At 39.0% G+C, this 19,349-nt stretch overlaps 1 protein-coding gene across 5 annotated transcripts in view; it reads left to right on the forward strand.

The window, feature by feature from the left end:
• slc30a7 (solute carrier family 30 member 7) overlaps positions 1-19,349 on the forward strand; it is an 87,862-nt gene that overhangs the window by 33,804 nt on the left and 34,709 nt on the right. For 4 of the 5 annotated variants that reach the window (XM_069938011.1, XM_069938012.1, XM_069938014.1 and 1 more), the window contains 4 exons: positions 815-991; positions 3,998-4,054; positions 4,258-4,393; positions 17,848-18,588. In XM_069938011.1, the coding sequence (XP_069794112.1) occupies positions 815-991; positions 3,998-4,054; positions 4,258-4,393; positions 17,848-18,262 (785 nt within the window). In that variant the 3' untranslated portion in view covers positions 18,263-18,588. Of the gene's footprint in view, positions 1-814; positions 992-3,997; positions 4,055-4,257; positions 4,394-17,847; positions 18,589-19,349 lie in introns of those variants that run through there. The other variant, XM_069938013.1, reaches the window with a different exon arrangement.

Raw genomic sequence — 19,349 nt, forward strand, 5'->3', positions numbered from 1 at the left:
ACTAGCAGATGATGTTTTGGCACAGACTAGAAGGGCCAAATAGCCTGTATTCTGTTCAATGATTCTAAAGAGTAAATTGCAGGGAAATGTAAAGGTTGTTTCTAAAGAAACAGAAAAAAAATTAAAATTCAGAAGCTATTACATTTTTTTGACACCAAATCTATTCAATGTATCCCAAACACAAAGTTTAATGTGCAGATTCTTCAAACAATTAACCAAAAAGTCTATTGGCTTTCATGGTAAGGAATTGGGGTCCAAAGGTAAGAAAATATTGCTATTATTGCACATGGTTTTGTGAGACCATGCCTGGAGCACTTAGGATTTAAGGTTAAATTTCATCTTAGAAAGTACATTGAAAGTTCACTCAATTGACTTTTGAGATGAATGGAATGTTCTTTGGGAAAAGATTTTTGTAGGATGGCCAATGAAGTTCAGGAAGAGGAGGTTATATTTCTAAGAGCATTATGTGAGGCTGCTATCACTTGCAGAGACCATTAGTTATTAAGCTGAGGTTTGGACATTTCTCCACTGGTAGATTTGTTAATCTTGGATATTTCCCTTCACATGCTCAATTCTTTAATCTTGCTTTTTTTTTGGACTCTCTGAGATTGGGGATGGTTTTTAAACCCAGTGGCAATCCGGCATGGCTTATTGAATAACACTGCAAATTCCAGGGGCTGTATGTATGACAATGCTTTTCACATTTTCATGTTCTTAACCAGTTAATAATGGCTGCGTACATTTTTCTTAAGCTTGTTTATTAAATTCAAAGATGTCCCTTTTTTTTAAATAAACGTTATTGTTCTTGCATTAGGTCATGGCCATAGTCATTCACTCTTCAATGGAGGAATTCCTGGACTGAATCATGGACATAGTCACGGTGGACATGGGCACAGCCACAAGAATGAACAACGATCTGTACACTCCCATGAACATTCCCATGGACGTGTTCATTCCCATGGGCATTCCCACAATCAAGAACACTGCTATGGTGAGTTATACTATCCCATTTTTCCACCAATCTAAAGATGCATTGGCTAAAAAATAGAAAGCCAGTGTTGCTTAATTTCTGTATCTGGATTTGTCTGTAATTATGCATTGTTCTTCATAAAAATGAAATAACATGATGATATGGGTATTGCTTGGTTAGATGCTGTGATTAATGTCTATGAAGCACATTTCAACAAATTGATTTTGGTTTTTTTTAACCTCTGCCATACAGAAATCAAACAAGGAAAACATTTGGTCCAACTCTCTTCATGAGTGAATAGTTTATTCATCCTATTCCTAATCCTCTTCAACTTTTTTTTCTTTATCCATCTATCTAGTCTAATTTGAATATTGATACAATTGCTCTCATCTTTGCAGCTTGGAAATGATGACACCTCTGAAGAAATATCTGCTCCCTTCAAACTTTTACTTGTTTGTTCTTTGCATTTAACTGTAAAGGTCTTAATTTTTTTTTAAGCCACTTGCATAATTTCATAATATTAAGCAATTTTATTACATTTTCATGTTTTTCTTGGCCCAAAGAATCTGTGAGTTCTCAGAGCATGCCCAAAAGCTATATTCCACCACTTAATACCCAGAAAACTTTTCTTTTACATTGAAATCAGCTACTTCATTTTTCTGTCACCAATTTGTACTTGGGATAGTTTACAATAGCCATTTAATTCAACAGCATGTCTTGGGGATGAAGGAGAAAACCAGGGGGAAGATGCAAATTCCACATAAACAGCATCCAAGATTGGGTTCAAACCTTAATCATTATAGAATAATGTAGTACTGTACACCTATAATGTAAAATTGTTGTATAATTATAAGGTTCCTTTTCTTTTATATCTATTTTTCTCAATACAAGCCAACACTTGACTAAATCTGTGTTCTACCCTTCTTGAAACCTCTTTCTTTCCTATATTGCATCTGGCAACCATCTGAATTCTGGTTAAGGTTCGTAAGACCCCATGGATTTTATTCCATAGGTAGAGAAAGAGAGCCATCACAATGGAAAATCTCAATTCAACAAGCTAGGTGCTACTTGTAATGTATTTTTATAATGTGACCCACTTCATTTCCTGACTGTCTCACTCCTGAAGCACTTTTAAATCATAATCTAAAGCCTTTTTAGTATTGTAACTCTGTTGCGATATATATAGACAAAAGATGGGTAGGGCAGCTGAGGATTAAGTTACTGGATTAGTGTCCAGAGTTGTTGATCCAGAGGTATGAGTTTGTATCTTCCTACATTAGCTAAGGAATTTAAGTTCAAATTATTAAATAAATCTGAACAAAAATATTAGCCATAAAATTGAATGGATTGTCCTTTTTTTAAAAAAAAAACTCTCTGGTTGTGCTTCAGGGTAGGAAGTCTTTTTTTCTGTGATGTTAAAACTGATCATTATGATTTGCTCACAGAGACACAAAAGATCGTAGATATTGGCATCTTGAGCAAAAAAAAGATGCAGGAAGATCTCTGGAGGTCAAATACCTTCTGTGATGGCAAAAGAGATGCATGAACATTAGAATCAAGATTATGCATCTGGGCAAGGATGAGTTGGAAGAGGAAAGATGGCTATTTTTAACTATACAGTGAAACATTGACACTTCTGTTTTGCTTGATTTACTGAGTTCTTTCAGCAGTTTATTCTCTGGCCAATCTATAACTGTTCTCTTTAATGGCCCAACTAACCATTCAGTTCAGGAAGCATGAGGTGCCATCCAACGCATTATGTGATGTAAAGCACCTTAATGAAACTGAGAAACCTATGATAGATGACGAAGGTAGGGTGCAAATTTGTTAAAACCTTGGAATATTTCTGAATGTACTAGATATTCAGAACGTTTCAAGAACATTTAAGAGCCAGTAACAAAAAATAAACAATATTTTTAGAAAACTTTGCAAACAAAACACCTGCTTAAACATAATTAATTCGATTGGCTAAATTAACTAATGTTTGCACACTCATTGTGTGAATGGGGAGGAAATTGCAGCAACACAACGCCCCATGAATTCACAAACCCAGCAAAGGGTTTCAAGCAAGCTTTAGATTTTCATGTTTTTTGGAGAATCAGGAACTAAGAGGAATGGTTTCCTTGTTCATGAGGTCAAAAGTTCAGAGTGGCTCAGATTTTCATATTCTGCAGGTCACTGCTCAGTGAGTGTATGAAATGTGAGTAGATACCAAATTGTCTACTGCTATTAATATTGCCAGTTCACTTAGATATTGGAAGATGGCTGATACGAACAAATCTTTACTCAGTATATTAAACACAAAAGGAAGTTATTGTATTGTAATACTATATTTGAAAAGTATATTTTTGTTGGAAAAGCTAAAAATATAATTTGTAGGTTGTGATATGGAACATGTTTTAAATAGTAATTTTGAAGTTTGAAAGTTAGACTAATCATTCTTATTTTTTAATATAAAATGTCTGTTCACCTCTGGAATCTAAAGGATCAGGGCATCCAACTTTTGAGGAATTTTGAATTGCTTGTCCAATTTCATACCACGTGGAAATGCAATTCATTTGAAATTTGGCGATTATAGCACAATAACCAGCCCTTCCTGACTATGAGCCACTGCCGCCCAATTGCATCCATGTGACAAATTAACCTGCTACTCCATACATCTTTGTGATGACAGTAGCTAAGAATGAATTAGAAGCATAAATTGGAGTTGTATCCGTAAGTTAAAGTAATCTGACCCTTTTACTGTTCAGTATATCTGTTTATGATCAATAGAAGGTAGATACTAATTTTCCTTACTCTTTCCTTCCCCCACCTCCCAAATAAACACACAATCACTTGATTTGTTAATTACTTCCATTTCTATTAACCTAGTGACTTCCCAAAACTCCAGTGAAGCACATTGCTGTGAGAGTAAATTTTGATTGCATCGAGAACTCTGAATTATGTAACTAAGGCAATTCATTGGAAGATTTCTTTCAATCAATATTATCAATCTAATAATGATAACTTCTATGTTCTTCTGTGCAGAAGACCATCAGTGTGATACACTTCAAGGAAAAGGAGCCAATAAGCAGATTTTAGAAGGTTTGTGAATTATCCATTTTGAATTAAAATTATAACAGGTTCATTAATCTGAACTTGATTATGCTTTTATCCAAAAATCTGATAAGTAACCCAAAATGATATTTTTTCTAAACCAGTTAGTTTCTCTCTAAATGTAGTTGTACAATGATTTCTATAAATTAAAAAAATGGTAGTTCATAAAAAAATTCTTCTTCTCATTTTAGGAGTTTTTCTGCATATTGTAGCAGACACTCTTGGCAGTATAGGTGTGATAATATCTGCCCTCCTGATGCAGAACTATGGCCTTATGATAGCAGATCCTATCTGCTCCATGTTGATTTCTTTCCTTATAGGAATAAGGTAAGTTGTGTGTGGTTTATGTATTTGTTGACTTTGTTAAGTTGTTGGACACTACAAGAGTCAAATGTACGTGACTGGAAAATAATATTTATTTATTTAATTGTCACTTATTTATTAATTAATTGTTGGTGAGCTTTTATTTCAAACACAATACATGGAAGAACAATCCAAAACAGTCCCACTCCTTGTCCTCTTTCCATAAGCCCCTAAATTCTTTCATTTCAGATACTTACCCAGCTCTCTTTTGAATACTGGAATTGAATCTGCCTCCACCAATATCCCCGGCAGTGCATTCCAGAACCTAACCACTTTTTAGTTCAGTAAAAGTTTTCCCCTGTGTCACTTTTCAATCTTTTGTGACTCACCTTCTTTGTGTTCTTTATCATTCTGATAATGGGAACAATTTCTCCCCATCCAATGTTCTTGCTACCCAATTCTAACCATAGTCTGGAACCACCAAAGGATATGTCTACTCATTAAACTTTTTTTTCCCTTGAACTAGCTGTAATTATGAACATATTATTGATGTATTATTTGATAATCATTACTCTTTTTCTGTCTTGGCATGTTGTGGTAATTTAATGTATACTATTGTAGTTGTACCTTGTACACCTTTATGGCTGCAGCAACAAGAATTTCAGTGCATTTGTGCACTTGTGAATATAACAATGAACTTATTATCATCAATATTATACTTTATTGTTTTAAATTGTTCTGTCAAGTCTTATAGTTTCCTGTTTCATGGAGAATAGCCAAGCTTCTAGCCATGTGGCATTCCTTATCCTTGAACTGAGCTTAATAAATCTCTCCTGCATTCTTTATAAAAATCTTTCTTACCTGAAGTGTGGCACTCAGAGAAGGACACCCTATTCTATTTGTGGTTGATCCAATATTTTGTATAGTTTCAATGTTTACCCTGCAATCTACTGTTTTTTGTATCTTTTTTAGAATTGTCCCAAAGCATATATATTGTCTTTTTTCATTCTTCATACCAATATTGAACATTTTATATTTCTCAGCAATAAAGTTCAACTTCAACCTGCACATCCATTCCACCTGCTGACTAGATCACATGAGGTCTCTAGAAACAATTGTATACTTCCACTTTTTTTTTGTAATTTAGCCAATTTACCATTTATGCTACTACAACCCTTTTAATCCTAGGGACTTTCAATCGAGATATTAAACCTAGTGTCAAGTGTTCCATGGACATCTCTGCATGTGTGTCAGCTGTATTTCTTTCATCCATCTTTAATATTTAATGAGAAAACTCTTATCAAAGTAGATGGACCTAATTTGTCTTCAACAAATCCGTGAGGGGGGGGGGGGGAAGAGCTGAAAGAGAGACCGTGCATCAGGGTTAAGAAGGAAGAGAGAAAAGAGCCTATATAAAGAGGATAGCAGGTGAGGTGGACTGAGGAGTGGTGAAGAATGATGGACAGACAGATCTGGGAGGGATGGACTTACAAGACGGAGACAGGTGGGTGATTGGTGGAAGCAGACAAAGGGAAAAACATGGAGGCAGGAGTGGAGAGTCAAGATGCAGACAGTGGCAATTAGGGAGGGGGGTTGGGGTGGTGATAAGCAAGGACACAGACTACGAGTTCTAGAGTCCGAATCTAATGAGTAACAAATCAGTGTTGTCCATCTTTAGTTGTTCAAATGACTGCTAATTCTGTTTCTGATTTTATTGCTTCTCCAATGTTTTCCCATTACTAGGGTTAAATTGACTTATCCGTAGTTTACTGCGACAATGTTTTTTTTGAATAAGGCTGTTTCACAGTCATCTGGCCCCAGCTCTGAGGCTGTGGATGTTTGGATAATTGAGACCAGGGCCTTTGCAGTTTCTTCTCTTGCTTCCCTCAGCAGCCTGCAATCCATTCTGGACCAGGTGAGTTATCAGTTTCTAAGTGCCACTAGACATTTCAGTGCTACATCTGACAGTTTCTAAGATAATCCCAAGTCTGAACTGCATTTTCTTTTGCTGAGAAATTTAGAGCAGCATCTCCTTTAGTCACGGCCTTAGCCTTATGTAGACTTGTTAGTTTTTGATTGGCTCCACTTTTCCTGCTCCATTTCCCTCTTTATTCACAGAGTTGTAAATCTCCTTTTATATTTGCTACCAGTCTTTTCAAATGCTTGCTTTCCCTGTATTTTCTTGAGATGCAAAATGACCAGCTTTGGAAATGGTTATCCTTATGGATGCACTATTGCTGGAGCTCCTCCTCCTGACAGCACTTTCTGCACCTGTGGTTGTTCAGGATGTGAGAAACATCCTGGAGTTCCCAAGTGGGAGAGAATGTGAATTTCATGGATGTGAGTTGCCTTACCATGTTTTTATCTATTATGCTACCTTAATTAATAGATAAAGGATGTACTTGCAAATTAAATTAAAAACTATTGTATTTTTTTAATTCTCAATTATAGAGGAACACTGCTCCGTTTCATTGTTTTTTCTAATGTTTTCCAAAATGTTTTCATTCCATCATTTTATACAAACATCTGCATTTTATTCTGACATTAAAGATGAATTATGAAAGCAAATTAAATGAAGCAGAATAGGTTTATGACTAGTAAAAACTGATTATTTCCACCAGGGGTTGCTCACTGCTGAGGTAAGAAGAATCGAAAAGTTAGATCTTGATTCCATCTGTAATTTCTTGTCTGTAAAGACTTTTTGCTAATTAATTTGAACATTTTGGATCTGTTGAGACTGCATTCTTTTGTTGGTCTGGATCTCATACTTATGTAAAACACAAAAGTCTGCAGATGCCTTGATTGAAGTAAAAACATAATGTTGGAGAAACTGAGCAGGTCAAACAATGTATTTTATATAGCAAAGGTAAAGATACATAACCAATGTTTCGGATCTGAGCCCTACATCAAGGTATCTCATATAAATTCTGTTCAGGTCAAGCTTTCTGATTTGTAGATTTCCCAACTAATAATTTTGATTCATTTTGACTTTCTCATGAAGATGAGTGAGCCTGGGACTATAATCTATTAATTGGATGATTGTGGGCATAAAATCATCCCCCTGATTTAAGCATTAAGATGATCCTGTAGTATTAGACTTAAGTGCTGCATTTTTAATGTATTTGAGTTGTGGTGTTAAATTGAGAACATTCTGTATTTGAGTTGGCTACATGAGGTCTTTAGGAACTAGGTAGATAGAACATGATGCCCTGTCTAAACTTTATCCACTAAACATGTTTTTGCTTAATTTCTCATTTATTGTTTATCCTTTCTTGTGTAGAAAGAGATCAACAAATACTGTGTTTAAAAGTAATTTACTGTAAAGCACTTTCAGAAATGCTGCGGAAGTAAATGGGCTTGCTTGTGTGTATTGAGCTAGATTTCTTTTGATTTTATATTCCCTTGTTCTGGAATAGAAAAAGTAGCTGTCAGCATAAATTTTGCGTGGGTTCCACTGACTGTATTTGATATTCCTATGATATAGCCAATGTAGGCAGAATGAGCAGGCTTATCTAGCGTTCATTTTGGGTTTAATCTCTTCAAGATCTGCTTAATTAAGTTATCAATGGCCATGAGCTACAACTATATGAATCAATTGGAAGAACTAAATGCAATTTCTCCTTTCGAATGGAGATGACAAACCTTTTTGGATTATTTCTTTTAATTTTCTGAAATCTAATAGATAAAACACGTGCTACAATAGTTGCATTCTGCTCAGAATTAAGTGCAGTAGCAAAAGATTGAAATAATACTTTATTTTGAAGAGATGTTGTCATTTAGCAATGGCGTCCATATGTTCTGCGTACTGACATTTTGGTGCTGCAAATTCTATCTCTCATAGATATTGGAGAATTAGGTGGACTGTTGTCTTGTTCCTCTGTATTTGAATATTTTATTTTAGTTTTCAAAGTCCAATAAACAAAGCCACCGATGTACATATTCATACCCAAAGTTCGTATTTGTCCCCACCCCACCCCACCCGACTCAGCAAATACATTCCAAAATCTTATCTCGATCCAAATGATCATGGGACACATGACCCCGTCAAAACCTGTAACGAAAGGAAATAACAGTTTTTTCCTCTGTCTTTACATTTGCAGCTTTCACTAGCTCTCTCATTTAGGTTTTAATTTGCAACATTTTTAATTGAAGAAACAATGTAAAGTGCTCATGTGCATCCAAAAATAAAATGAAAGCAGGGTGGTGCAGTGATATAGTTAGTGAAGGTACAGGTTCACAGTGTGGAGATTGACCTCGGATGCTCTCTGTGGGGAGTTTTCACATTTTCATTGTGACCACATAGGTTATACTTTGGATCCTCAGGTTTCCTCGCATGTTCCAAAGATGTAGGGGCTGGTAGATTATAGCAATTTGCACTGGCTGGTGGGTGACCACATAGGTTATCCTTTGGATCATCAGGTTTCCTCGCATGTTCCAAAGATGTAGGGGCTGGTAGATTATAGCAATTTGCACTGGCTGGTGGGTGACCACATAGGTTTTCCTTTGGATCCTCAGGTTTCCTCGCATGTTCCAAAGATGTAGGGGCTGGTAGATTATAGCAATTTGCACTGGCTGGTGGATGACCACAGAGGTTATCCTTTGGATCATCAGGTTTCCTCGCATGTTCCAAAGATGTAGGGGCTGGTAGATTATAGCAATTTGCACTGGCTGGTGGGTGACCACATAGGTTATCTTTTGGATCCTCCGGTTTCCTCGCATGTTCCAAAGATGTAGGGGCTGGTAGATTATAGCAATTTGCACTGGCTGGTGGGTGACCACATAGGTTTTCCTTTGGATCATCAGGTTTCCTCGCATGTTCCAAAGATGTAGGGGCTGGTAGATTATAGCAATTTGCACTGGCTGGTGGGTGACCACATAGGTTATCTTTTGGATCCTCCGGTTTCCTCGCATGTTCCAAAGATGTAGGGGCTGGTAGATTATAGCAATTTGCACTGGCTGGTGGGTGACCACATAGGTTATCCTTTGGATCATCAGGTTTCCGCGCATGTTCCAAAGATGTAGGGGCTGGTAGATTATAGCAATTTGCACTGGCTGGTGGGTGACCACATAGGTTATCTTTTGGATCCTCCGGTTTCCTCGCATGTTCCAAAGATGTAGGGGCTGGTAGATTATAGCAATTTGCACTGGCTGGTGGGTGACCACATAGGTTATCCTTTGGATCCTCCGGTTTCCTCGCATGTTCCAAAGATGTAGGGGCTGGTAGATTATAGCAATTTGCACTGGCTGGTGGGTGACCACATAGGTTATCCTTTGGATCCTCCGGTTTCCTCGCATGTTCCAAAGATGTAGGGGCTGGTAGATTATAGCAATTTGCACTGGCTGGTGGGTGACCACATAGGTTATCCTTTGGATCCTCCGGTTTCCTCGCATGTTCCAAAGATGTAGGGGCTGGTAGATTATAGCAATTTGCACTGGCTGGTGGGTGACCACATAGGTTATCCTTTGGATCCTCCGGTTTCCTCGCATGTTCCAAAGATGTAGGGGCTGGTAGATTATAGCAATTTGCACTGTCTGGTGGGTGAACACATAGGTTTTCCTTTGTATCCTCAGGTTTCCTCGCATGTTCCAAAGATGTAGGGGCTGGTAGATTATAGCAATTTGCACTGGCTGGTGGATGACCTCAGAGGTTATCCTTTGGATCCTCCGGTTTCCTCGCATGTTCCAAAGATGTAGGGGCTGGTAGATTATAGCAATTTGCACTGGCTGGTGGGTGACCACATAGGTTATCCTTTGGATCCTCAGGTTTCCTCGCATGTTCCAAAGATGTAGGGGCTGGTAGATTATAGCAGTTTGCACTGGCTGGTGGGTGACCACATAGGTTATCCTTTGGATCCTCAGGTTTCCTCGCATGTTCCAAAGATGTAGGGGCTGGTAGATTATAGCAATTTGCACTGGCTGGTGGTGACCACATAGGTTATCCTTTGGATCTTCAGGTTTCCTCGCATGTTCCAAAGATGTAGGGGCTGGTAGATTATAGCAATTTGCACTGGCTGGTGGGTGACCACATAGGTTATCCTTTGGATCCTCCGGTTTCCTCGCATGTTCCAAAGATGTAAGGGCTGGTATATTATAGCAGTTTGCACTGGCTGGTGGGTGACCACATAGGTTATCCTTTGGATCCTCAGGTTTCCTCGCATGTTCCAAAGATGTAGGGGCTGGTAGATTATAGCAATTTGCACTGTCTGGTGGGTGAACACATAGGTTTTCCTTTGGATCCTCAGGTTTCCTCGCATGTTCCAAAGATGTAGGGGCTGGTAGATTATAGCAATTTGCACTGGCTGGTGGGTGACCACATAGGTTATCCTTTGGATCCTCAGGTTTCCTCGCATGTTCCAAAGATGTAGGGGCTGGTAGATTATAGCAGTTTGCACTGGCTGGTGGGTGACCACATAGGTTATCCTTTGGATCCTCAGGTTTCCTCGCATGTTCCAAAGATGTAGGGGCTGGTAGATTATAGCAATTTACACTGGCTGGTGGTGACCACATAGGTTATCCTTTGGATCCTCAGGTTTCCTCGCATGTTCCAAAGATGTAGGGGCTGGTAGATTATAGCAATTTGCACTGGCTGGTGGGTGACCACATAGGTTATCCTTTGGATCCTCAGGTTTCCTCGCATGTTCCAAAGATGTAAGGGCTGGTATATTATAGCAGTTTGCACTGGCTGGTGGGTGACCACATAGGTTATCCTTTGGATCCTCAGGTTTCCTCGCATGTTCCAAAGATGTAGGGGCTGGTAGATTATAGCAATTTGCACTGGCTGGTGGGTGACCACATAGGTTATCCTTTGGATCCTCAAGTTTCCTCGCATGTTCCAAAGATGTAGGGGCTGGTAGATTATAGCAGTTTGCACTGGCTGGTGGGTGACCACATAGGTTATCCTTTGGATCCTCAGGTTTCCTCGCATGTTCCAAAGATGTAGGGGCTGGTAGATTATAGCAATTTGCACTGGCTGGTGGGTGACCACATAGGTTATCCTTTGGATCCTCCGGTTTCCTCGCATGTTCCAAAGATGTAGGGGCTGGTAGATTATAGCAATTTGCACTGTCTGGTGGGTGACCACATAGGTTATCCTTTGGATCCTCAGGTTTCCTCGCATGTTCCAAAGATGTAGGAGCTGGTAGATTATAGCAATTTGCACTGGCTGGTTAGTGCAAATAGTAGAGTCTAGGGGGAGGTAATAGAATGAGATGAATGTAGAATTAGTGAAACTGGGTGGTTGATGGACAGAATGGACTCAGTGGGCTGATGGGCCTTTTCCCCATGCTATACATTTCCATGAATTTTGTTAACTGCAATAAAACTCCAATAATCCTGCAGTTCAGTATTTTTGGTGTTGGCCAGATAGATTTTCTGGACTATTTCATTTTATTCCTGTTTATATTCCAGATCACTTTTGAAATCATTTTATTTTGCATATTACACAATAATGTAAAGAGTTTTCCAGTGAACCTGGTTAGTTTTGAGAGGGAATGTGGGAATGTTTGGAAACAGCATGAGAAATGGGGCCCTGATGAGCAAACACAGCAAAACCAAAGCAGGTGAGCCAGATATCAAATCCCTGGAATTTTTGAAAAGTAGGGGATTATCAGAGTTTTACTGTAATTCTCTTAGACTTCTTCCCTCTCCTCCCCCACTTTCATCCTCATTTTCAAAAATATTTTCTTACCCTAAAATTGAGGATCTTAATATCAAACCAAAAGAAATCATTAGATTTGTATCCCCTTCCCACTAGACTGCTCAAGCAAGAGACTATTTGGTTTATTGCTAAGATTTGATGAGTTAACTAAATTTCCTGAGATTGCTGATCTTGGAAGCTCAGCAGGCTCAGGACTGGGACTGGTCGGGACTGGGACTGGTCGGGACTGGGACTGGTCGGGACTGGGACTGGTCGGGACTGGGACTGGTCGGGACTGGGACTGGTCGGGACTGGGACTGGTCGGGACTGGGACTGGTCGGGACTGGGACTGGTCGGGACTGGGACTGGTCGGGACTGGGACTGGTCGGGACTGGGACTGGTCGGGACTGGGACTGGTCGGGACTGGGACTGGTCGGGACTGGGACTGGTCGGGACTGGGACTGGTCGGGACTGGGACTGGTCGGGACTGGGACTGGTCGGGACTGGGACTGGTCGGGACTTGTAGGGAAGACGGCCTAGGAAAATCAGATGCTGTAGATTTCTTTGAGGGGTGCTAGACAAAGTGGTGATTCTCTGTATGCCTTATGGGAAACAAAAGTTAATTTCATGTATGTTGCATTCTAAATGTAGAATTACATGGTAATAATGGAACCTTTACCTTTATATCCCACAAAATGTTTTTTAATACCTAAACAATTTTCCAAGGTTGTTACGATGAACTCAAATATTCTGTCATAGGAGCTATGCTGTTCAGAAGTAAACTGGCCAAATAATCCTCCTTTGCCTATCTCCAGCTGCAACTTTTGGCATGCATGCCCCAAGCAAATCCTGAACTGAGAAGGCTGCATCAAATAGATAAATGACTTCCAGCTGTTACACTTACAGAGTTGTACAGCATATCCTTCCAGCATTTCCCTGTCCTTTGTGATCAGGGCATTACTTTGTAATGTGAGGACTTTTCCTGTAAATTACAAAAGGTGTATTGGTTTTAGAATGTTTCCTTTTTTAGAACAAGACAGTGAAGGGTTAACATGAGAGAAATTCTTTGCAAACTATTGATGGAAGTGAAAAATGGACAGCTTGGATGGTAACCATATGGGTGCTCTAATTAACCTTATAAAGTCCAGATAAAGATGGATCAGATTATCTGGCATTTATTTATTACAGATATATAAACAAAATAATTTGAATTTTGATCCCATTCTTTTGGTTTTGAGCAAAATAATCAGCTAACCACCAAGTGAATTTTAAACTCCAGATATAAATATTTTGTGTATTTTGAAACATTGGGTTTGTTCCAAGGCTTCAGTTATTTTCAGATTTTGTTTCTTTTTAAGTGATCAGAATATTATTTTGTACATTATTTTCTATATTGCATCTTTTTTAACATTCTAATTACAAATTATCACTGTTCACAGCTAGTTCCAATTAGTTAAAGACATGAAGTGCTTAATCTCTGTTAATATGAATACAAGTAAGTATAGTTTGATGAGACATTTTCCTCTGAACACCTTTATTGTTTTAACAAATGTGAAATTCATTCTCCTGAAAAATCAAACGTGATCTTTTGTTATACCTGTCTTTTCCTGCTCTTTCAAGAACGATCTACAGTTTTGCTTAGAATGTGATTTCAACTACTTATATTTTCTCCATATTTACAAAATCCAAAGTGAATTATCTCTATGTGTACCAGATATATAAATTCTCTGGCTTGTGTATAACTTTCAAATAAATTCAACTTCAAGTCAGGAATGGGGCAGCATTGTATCTGCAGTTCAAATATCTCTGGGTCTAAAAGATCTTATCATAAGCTATATAATGCAACAGGTCAAACTTGCCTGTCAGCTTTGTTGTTATTGACCTGTATTAACTGGAGTTCCCACATCCTTAATTATCATTCTCAAACAGAGCACTATTGTCTTTCATAAACAAGCTGGTTATCAGTTATTTCATTTTGTTTGTGGCACTATAAATAGCTGCCACATTTCCCTACATTAGCCATTTGTTGTGGAATGTTATGGGATGTGCTAAATTTGTTTAAATTCAGACTGTTCTTTCTGTAATATCTCACAGTCACTCATGCTCTACAACCCTGAGCTCTTTTGTGTCATCATCTTCTCACCCCACAATTATGGCAGTACCTTCACTTGTGTAGGTTGTGCTGTGGAATTTGCCTCCCGAAGCCCCTCTGTCTTTTGAGCTTCTTAAAAGGCCCTCCTTAAAATTTACCTCACTTACCAAACTTCTAAACTTCTTTTGTCACAATGTCCATTACTTGGAACAATTGACCATAAAATATTTAATAGATTTTTTTTCTTTTGCAAAGAACTAGTGTGGCGGTACACAATCAATTCAAAATGTTATCCCTCCAAGCCATTTAATTGACTTGTTCAATATTATGAGAAGTAATGTAGACATTACTTTGTGCAATAATGCTCAGAATTTGAAGTGGTCTCACAGTCTTGGTTTTATGAAATAAATGCACCGTGTAAAGGTACATGAATGCAGGATAATCAATATTTGGTGACTGGTTTTGAAACTAAGATTTCTACTTTTTGCTGTAAATGTGTAATTGTTTTAAATCTTACGTAGTTTCACATCATACTTTGTTCCTGATTTGTAATGAAACTTGGCTCTGCTGCAGCATTTAAAATTGCATGCATGTCTGGGGACATCAGACCAATGTTTAATCACATTCTTTACTTGTGGACACCTGGTGCCTGATCAAAAGCTTATTGCTCATATGTCCAGCTGGTGACTTGATGTGGGCTATCATGTGCTATGGATTGTGATGGTAGTGTTATTAAACTTGGCCTTGACTTTATTTAATTCAACTCCACTTGACAGAAGTTAGCAGTGGATGATATAAGGAATAAACCCCAGTATTCCACAACAAAGACCTGACCTCAAACCAAATGAACAAAATAAAACTGCTGGAGGAACTCATTTGGTCAAGCAGCATCTGGGATTGTTAACATTTCAGTTAAAACTAGCTTTTTGGCCCCATTCTACAAGCAGTTTAAACCTGTATGGTGTCACAAGGTAGGATCGCCAGGCAGTAGGACCCTGTGAGGCATGCTTCCTTCTCTTGCTGGGTTTGCACTGGCTGTAGCACTGCCTCCTTACATACATGTTTGGAATAGTACTTAATTGATAGAGGTAAATTGTCTTGGCCCCAGCAATTGTATGTGTTCACAGGATAGTGCCTTTGGCCTAACTCTGCAGCTCAATTATTCTTGTTCAGAAGTAGGGATGTTTGTTTGTCACAAGTCCTGAACAGCATTTGGGTGCAAACTGATAACTGTCAAGGTGCTACAAATCTGCCAAGCATTGATCATCTTAAACAAGAGTTGGTTGCAGCATTTCCATTGTTGCATCTTCCACCATCAATATCAGTGTTGACAAAAATTTCTTCTGGATCAGCTGCATGAATACTCGAGGCATAAAAGGCAGATCAGAGGCTGGGTATATCATACTACTAGTGATTTGCCTCCTGCTATAACAAAGCCTTTCCAAGATGCAAATTGTGATGAAATAATGTTTCTCAACAAAATTCAGAGCTCACCACCAATTAGGTGGTGTGCCAACAAAACAGTTGGCACCCCGTTCCACATTCTAAGCATTCCCTCAATGGCAGCTACAAAATGAAGTACAATTTCTCAACTGGACACTATTCTGACAGCTACTTGCAAACTTCAACATCAGCTACCAAAATGTGCAAGGCTGGAAACACCACCAGTTGTAGGTTTCCCCTGTTAAGTCAAAACTTAAAAAAAAGTCACAATTAGTTATCATTGCTCTGCCCAAACCTTGGAATTCCCAACCCAACAATATTGTGGGAGTACCTCCACCAGAAGACGTGCACTGCTTCATGGAAGTGGCTCATTATGACCAAACTGTGGGTTAATATTTTTGGGTAATTTGTTTTTCACTACTATCTGAAAAATAAAATTGGTATATTTTCATTAATATTTCTGTCTGATCTCAGTATATAAAATTCACCCAAAAAGGGTAAATAATGATCATTGTTTAGCCTTCCTACACCCTTTGCTGGTCGTATAAACTCATGATTCTAATGGGGAAGGTCCAGATATGAACTTATGAAAAGTCATCTCCTGGGTGAAGTGGAGATTCCAGATGAAAATGGAAACAACAAAGGACACCCAACAACTGTGGCAGGGCCTAAGTGATGTAACCTGCTACAAAACCAAATCCGATGCAGTAGTAGATGGTAAAGCTTCACTCCCAGAGGAACACTGTCTTCTAAGCCCAATTTTACCACAGTAACAGGGAAGAACCATCCCTCTGCATCCTCACATCCACTGATGATCCTGTCCTGTCTGTATCTGAAGATGACATGCAGACTGACTTCAGGAGAGTGAATTCGAGTAAAGCATCTGGTCCGGATGGAATACCTGGCTGAGTATTAATAATCTGTGCTGACCAGTTTACCAAATTATTCCCGGATATCTTCAACGTCTCACTCCGGCAGAGCGTATACCTGCCTGTTTTAAATAGGCATGAGTCATAACAGTGTCCAACGTAGTAACCTGCCTTAATTACTATTGACCAGTAGCACTTGTATCAACGTTGATGACGTATTTTAAAAGGCTTGTGTTGAAGCTCATCAGCTCCTGTGTGAGTGGCGACATGGATATGTTCCAGTTTGCCTATCGTAGCAACAGGTGGATGCCATTTCACTAGTTCTACACAAAGTCAGAAGGATAAGTGAAGATACATTCGTCAGGATGCTCTTTACCGACTACAATTCAGCATTTAACACCATCATCCACTCAAAACTGATCAGCAAACTCCAAGACCTGGGAATGGATCCTGGAATTCCCCACCTCCAGACCACTATCAGTGAGGATTGCTGAGATCATCTCCTCCACAATCTCTATCAGTACCAGAGCACCACAGGACTGCATTCTTAGCCCCCTGCTCTACGCTTTACCCCTATGACTATGTGGCTTGTTATGACAATAACATCATCTACAAATTTGCTGATGATACTATGGTAGTGGGGTGTGTCTTTAAAAATGATGAGTCAGCGTACAGGAGGGAGATGGAAAACGACACCAACCTTGGACACAACGTCATCAAAACCAAGGACCTGATTGTTGTCTTCAGGAAGGGAAGACAAGAGGTATTCAATCCAGTGATCATTGGGGATCAGAGGTGGAGAGGGTGAGCAAATATAAGTCTTGGGAGGTTCTTTCCTGGACCCAACACAGAAGAAAGCATGTCAGCACCTCTATTTCCTCAGGAGTTTGCAGAGGTTTGATTTGACATCAGAAATCTTGGCATATTTCTACAGATGTGTGGTGAAAAGTGGCTGCATCAGGGTCTGGTATGGGGAAACCAATACCCCTAAGTTTAAAGCCCCCCCCCCCCCAAAGGTAGTGGACGCAGCTCAGTACATCACTGGCAAAACTTGCCACCATCAAGCACATATTGTTAGGTCTGCTTTGTTCAAGAATGAGTGAGTCAGACACCAGACTGAGTCGAAATCAAGGTTCTTTATTACCGGAATGTAACACTTACAACTAACAGTGTTAGTTGGAGAAGGCGCATTCTCCCGATATCAGCAAGTGGTGTTTTTTTATACCCCAGGACACGCACTTAGTAAATTATCATACCATTACATTGTCCAATGAATTAGCTGTTTCTATCCTTCTCTGTTAGTCTGCTGCACATCATTCTTGTTAGTGCAAAGCTTATCTTGAGTGTACAAGGTCACATCTGCATTCTGTTACTCCTTAGTACTGGGTGACTCCTTCTCCGGTCCCATTTCATGATGTTTTTACCTTACAATATATAGGCAAAGCTGCCATCAGAGAGCAGCAGCAATCTTCAAAGATCCACGTCACCCAGCACATACTGTTCTCACTGCTACCATCAGGAAAGAGGTATTGATGCTACCAAACTCTCACCACCAAGCTCAGGAACAGTTGCTATCCTTCCACCATCAAACTCCTCAACAAACTCAAAGAAAGAAAGAAAAAAAAAAACCTCCTCAACAAACTCAACCAGGGACTCCTTTAAAGACATTTACTTTTGCACTTCATTTTTTTTATTGTCTCCATATTGCACCATCAGTTTATTTCCATTTCTTTATTTATATGAGTACGTTGTGTACAGTTTTTAAGTGGAAGAAAGTGCATTTCCAGTTCTCATTAGGCCCTTTGTGGTTGTATCGTAAGGAATTTTCATGTTATTTATGCACTGAATGTTGATACTTTGATCTGCATGTTGTCTAATTCATCAAATTTTTAGTTGCTGCACCACATTGATGGAAATACTCTGACTAAGCTTTTGTCAATTGCTTTATTTTATTTGATAAAAGGGCTGTGAAGCATACATAAATGTGTTACTTTGTTAAATATGCTAAAGAAACATTTTCATTTTTTCCTAGCCTAAAGTACATACTTTTTGGATACATACAAGTTGGATTTTTATGGCTTATGTTGACCTCCAAGCTGTGGGATAATTGGTGGTGAATTTTAACGGCATTATGATATAAGTTTTACATCATTTTTATAAAGGCTTTTAATTTTTTTTATATGTGAAGGTGTTGTATTTCAATTCATACACTATAGGCTTTAAAGGACCAAATTCTGAATTTAGACATAGAGCAAGGTATCAGGCCCTTTTGCTCCATGAGCCTGAGCCCCCCAAATACCCCAATTAACCTACAAACCCCACATGTTTTTGAAGTAGGGGAGGAAACAAGAACACCTGGAGGAAACCCACTGAGACACAGATGAGTGTACAAACTCCTAATAGAGAGTGCCGGATTAAAATATGGGTTCCTGGCGTTGTAATAACATTGCACTAACCATAAAACATAAAAGCAGAAATAAGCTATTCAGTCCATCGAGTCAGCCCTGCCATTTAATCATGAGGTGATCCATTTTCCTGCAGCCATACTACTTGGCCTTCTTTCCATAACCTTTAATACCCTGGATAATCAAGAACCTATCAATCTCTGCCTTAAATACACCCAAAGACCTGCCCTCCACAGCAGCCTGTGGCAACAAATTCCACCCTCTGGCATCTCAGTGGTATGTGAATGCCCTTCAATCCTGAAGTTGTGCCCTCTTGTCCTAGACTCTCCCATCATTGAAAACAACCTTTTTACATCTACTCTGTCCATGCCTTTCAACATTTGAAATATTTCCATGAGATTCCCCCTCATTCTCTGAAATTCCAACCAGTACAGGCTGTCAATTGCTCCTTGTATGACAATCCTTTCATTCCCGGATTCATTCTTGTGAACCTCCTCTGAATCCTCTCCAACGTCACCACATTCTTTCTTAAACG

The sequence above is a fragment of the Narcine bancroftii genome, chromosome 5, assembly GCF_036971445.1.
Source record: "Narcine bancroftii isolate sNarBan1 chromosome 5, sNarBan1.hap1, whole genome shotgun sequence".
Classification (NCBI taxonomy): Eukaryota; Metazoa; Chordata; class Chondrichthyes; order Torpediniformes; family Narcinidae; genus Narcine; species Narcine bancroftii.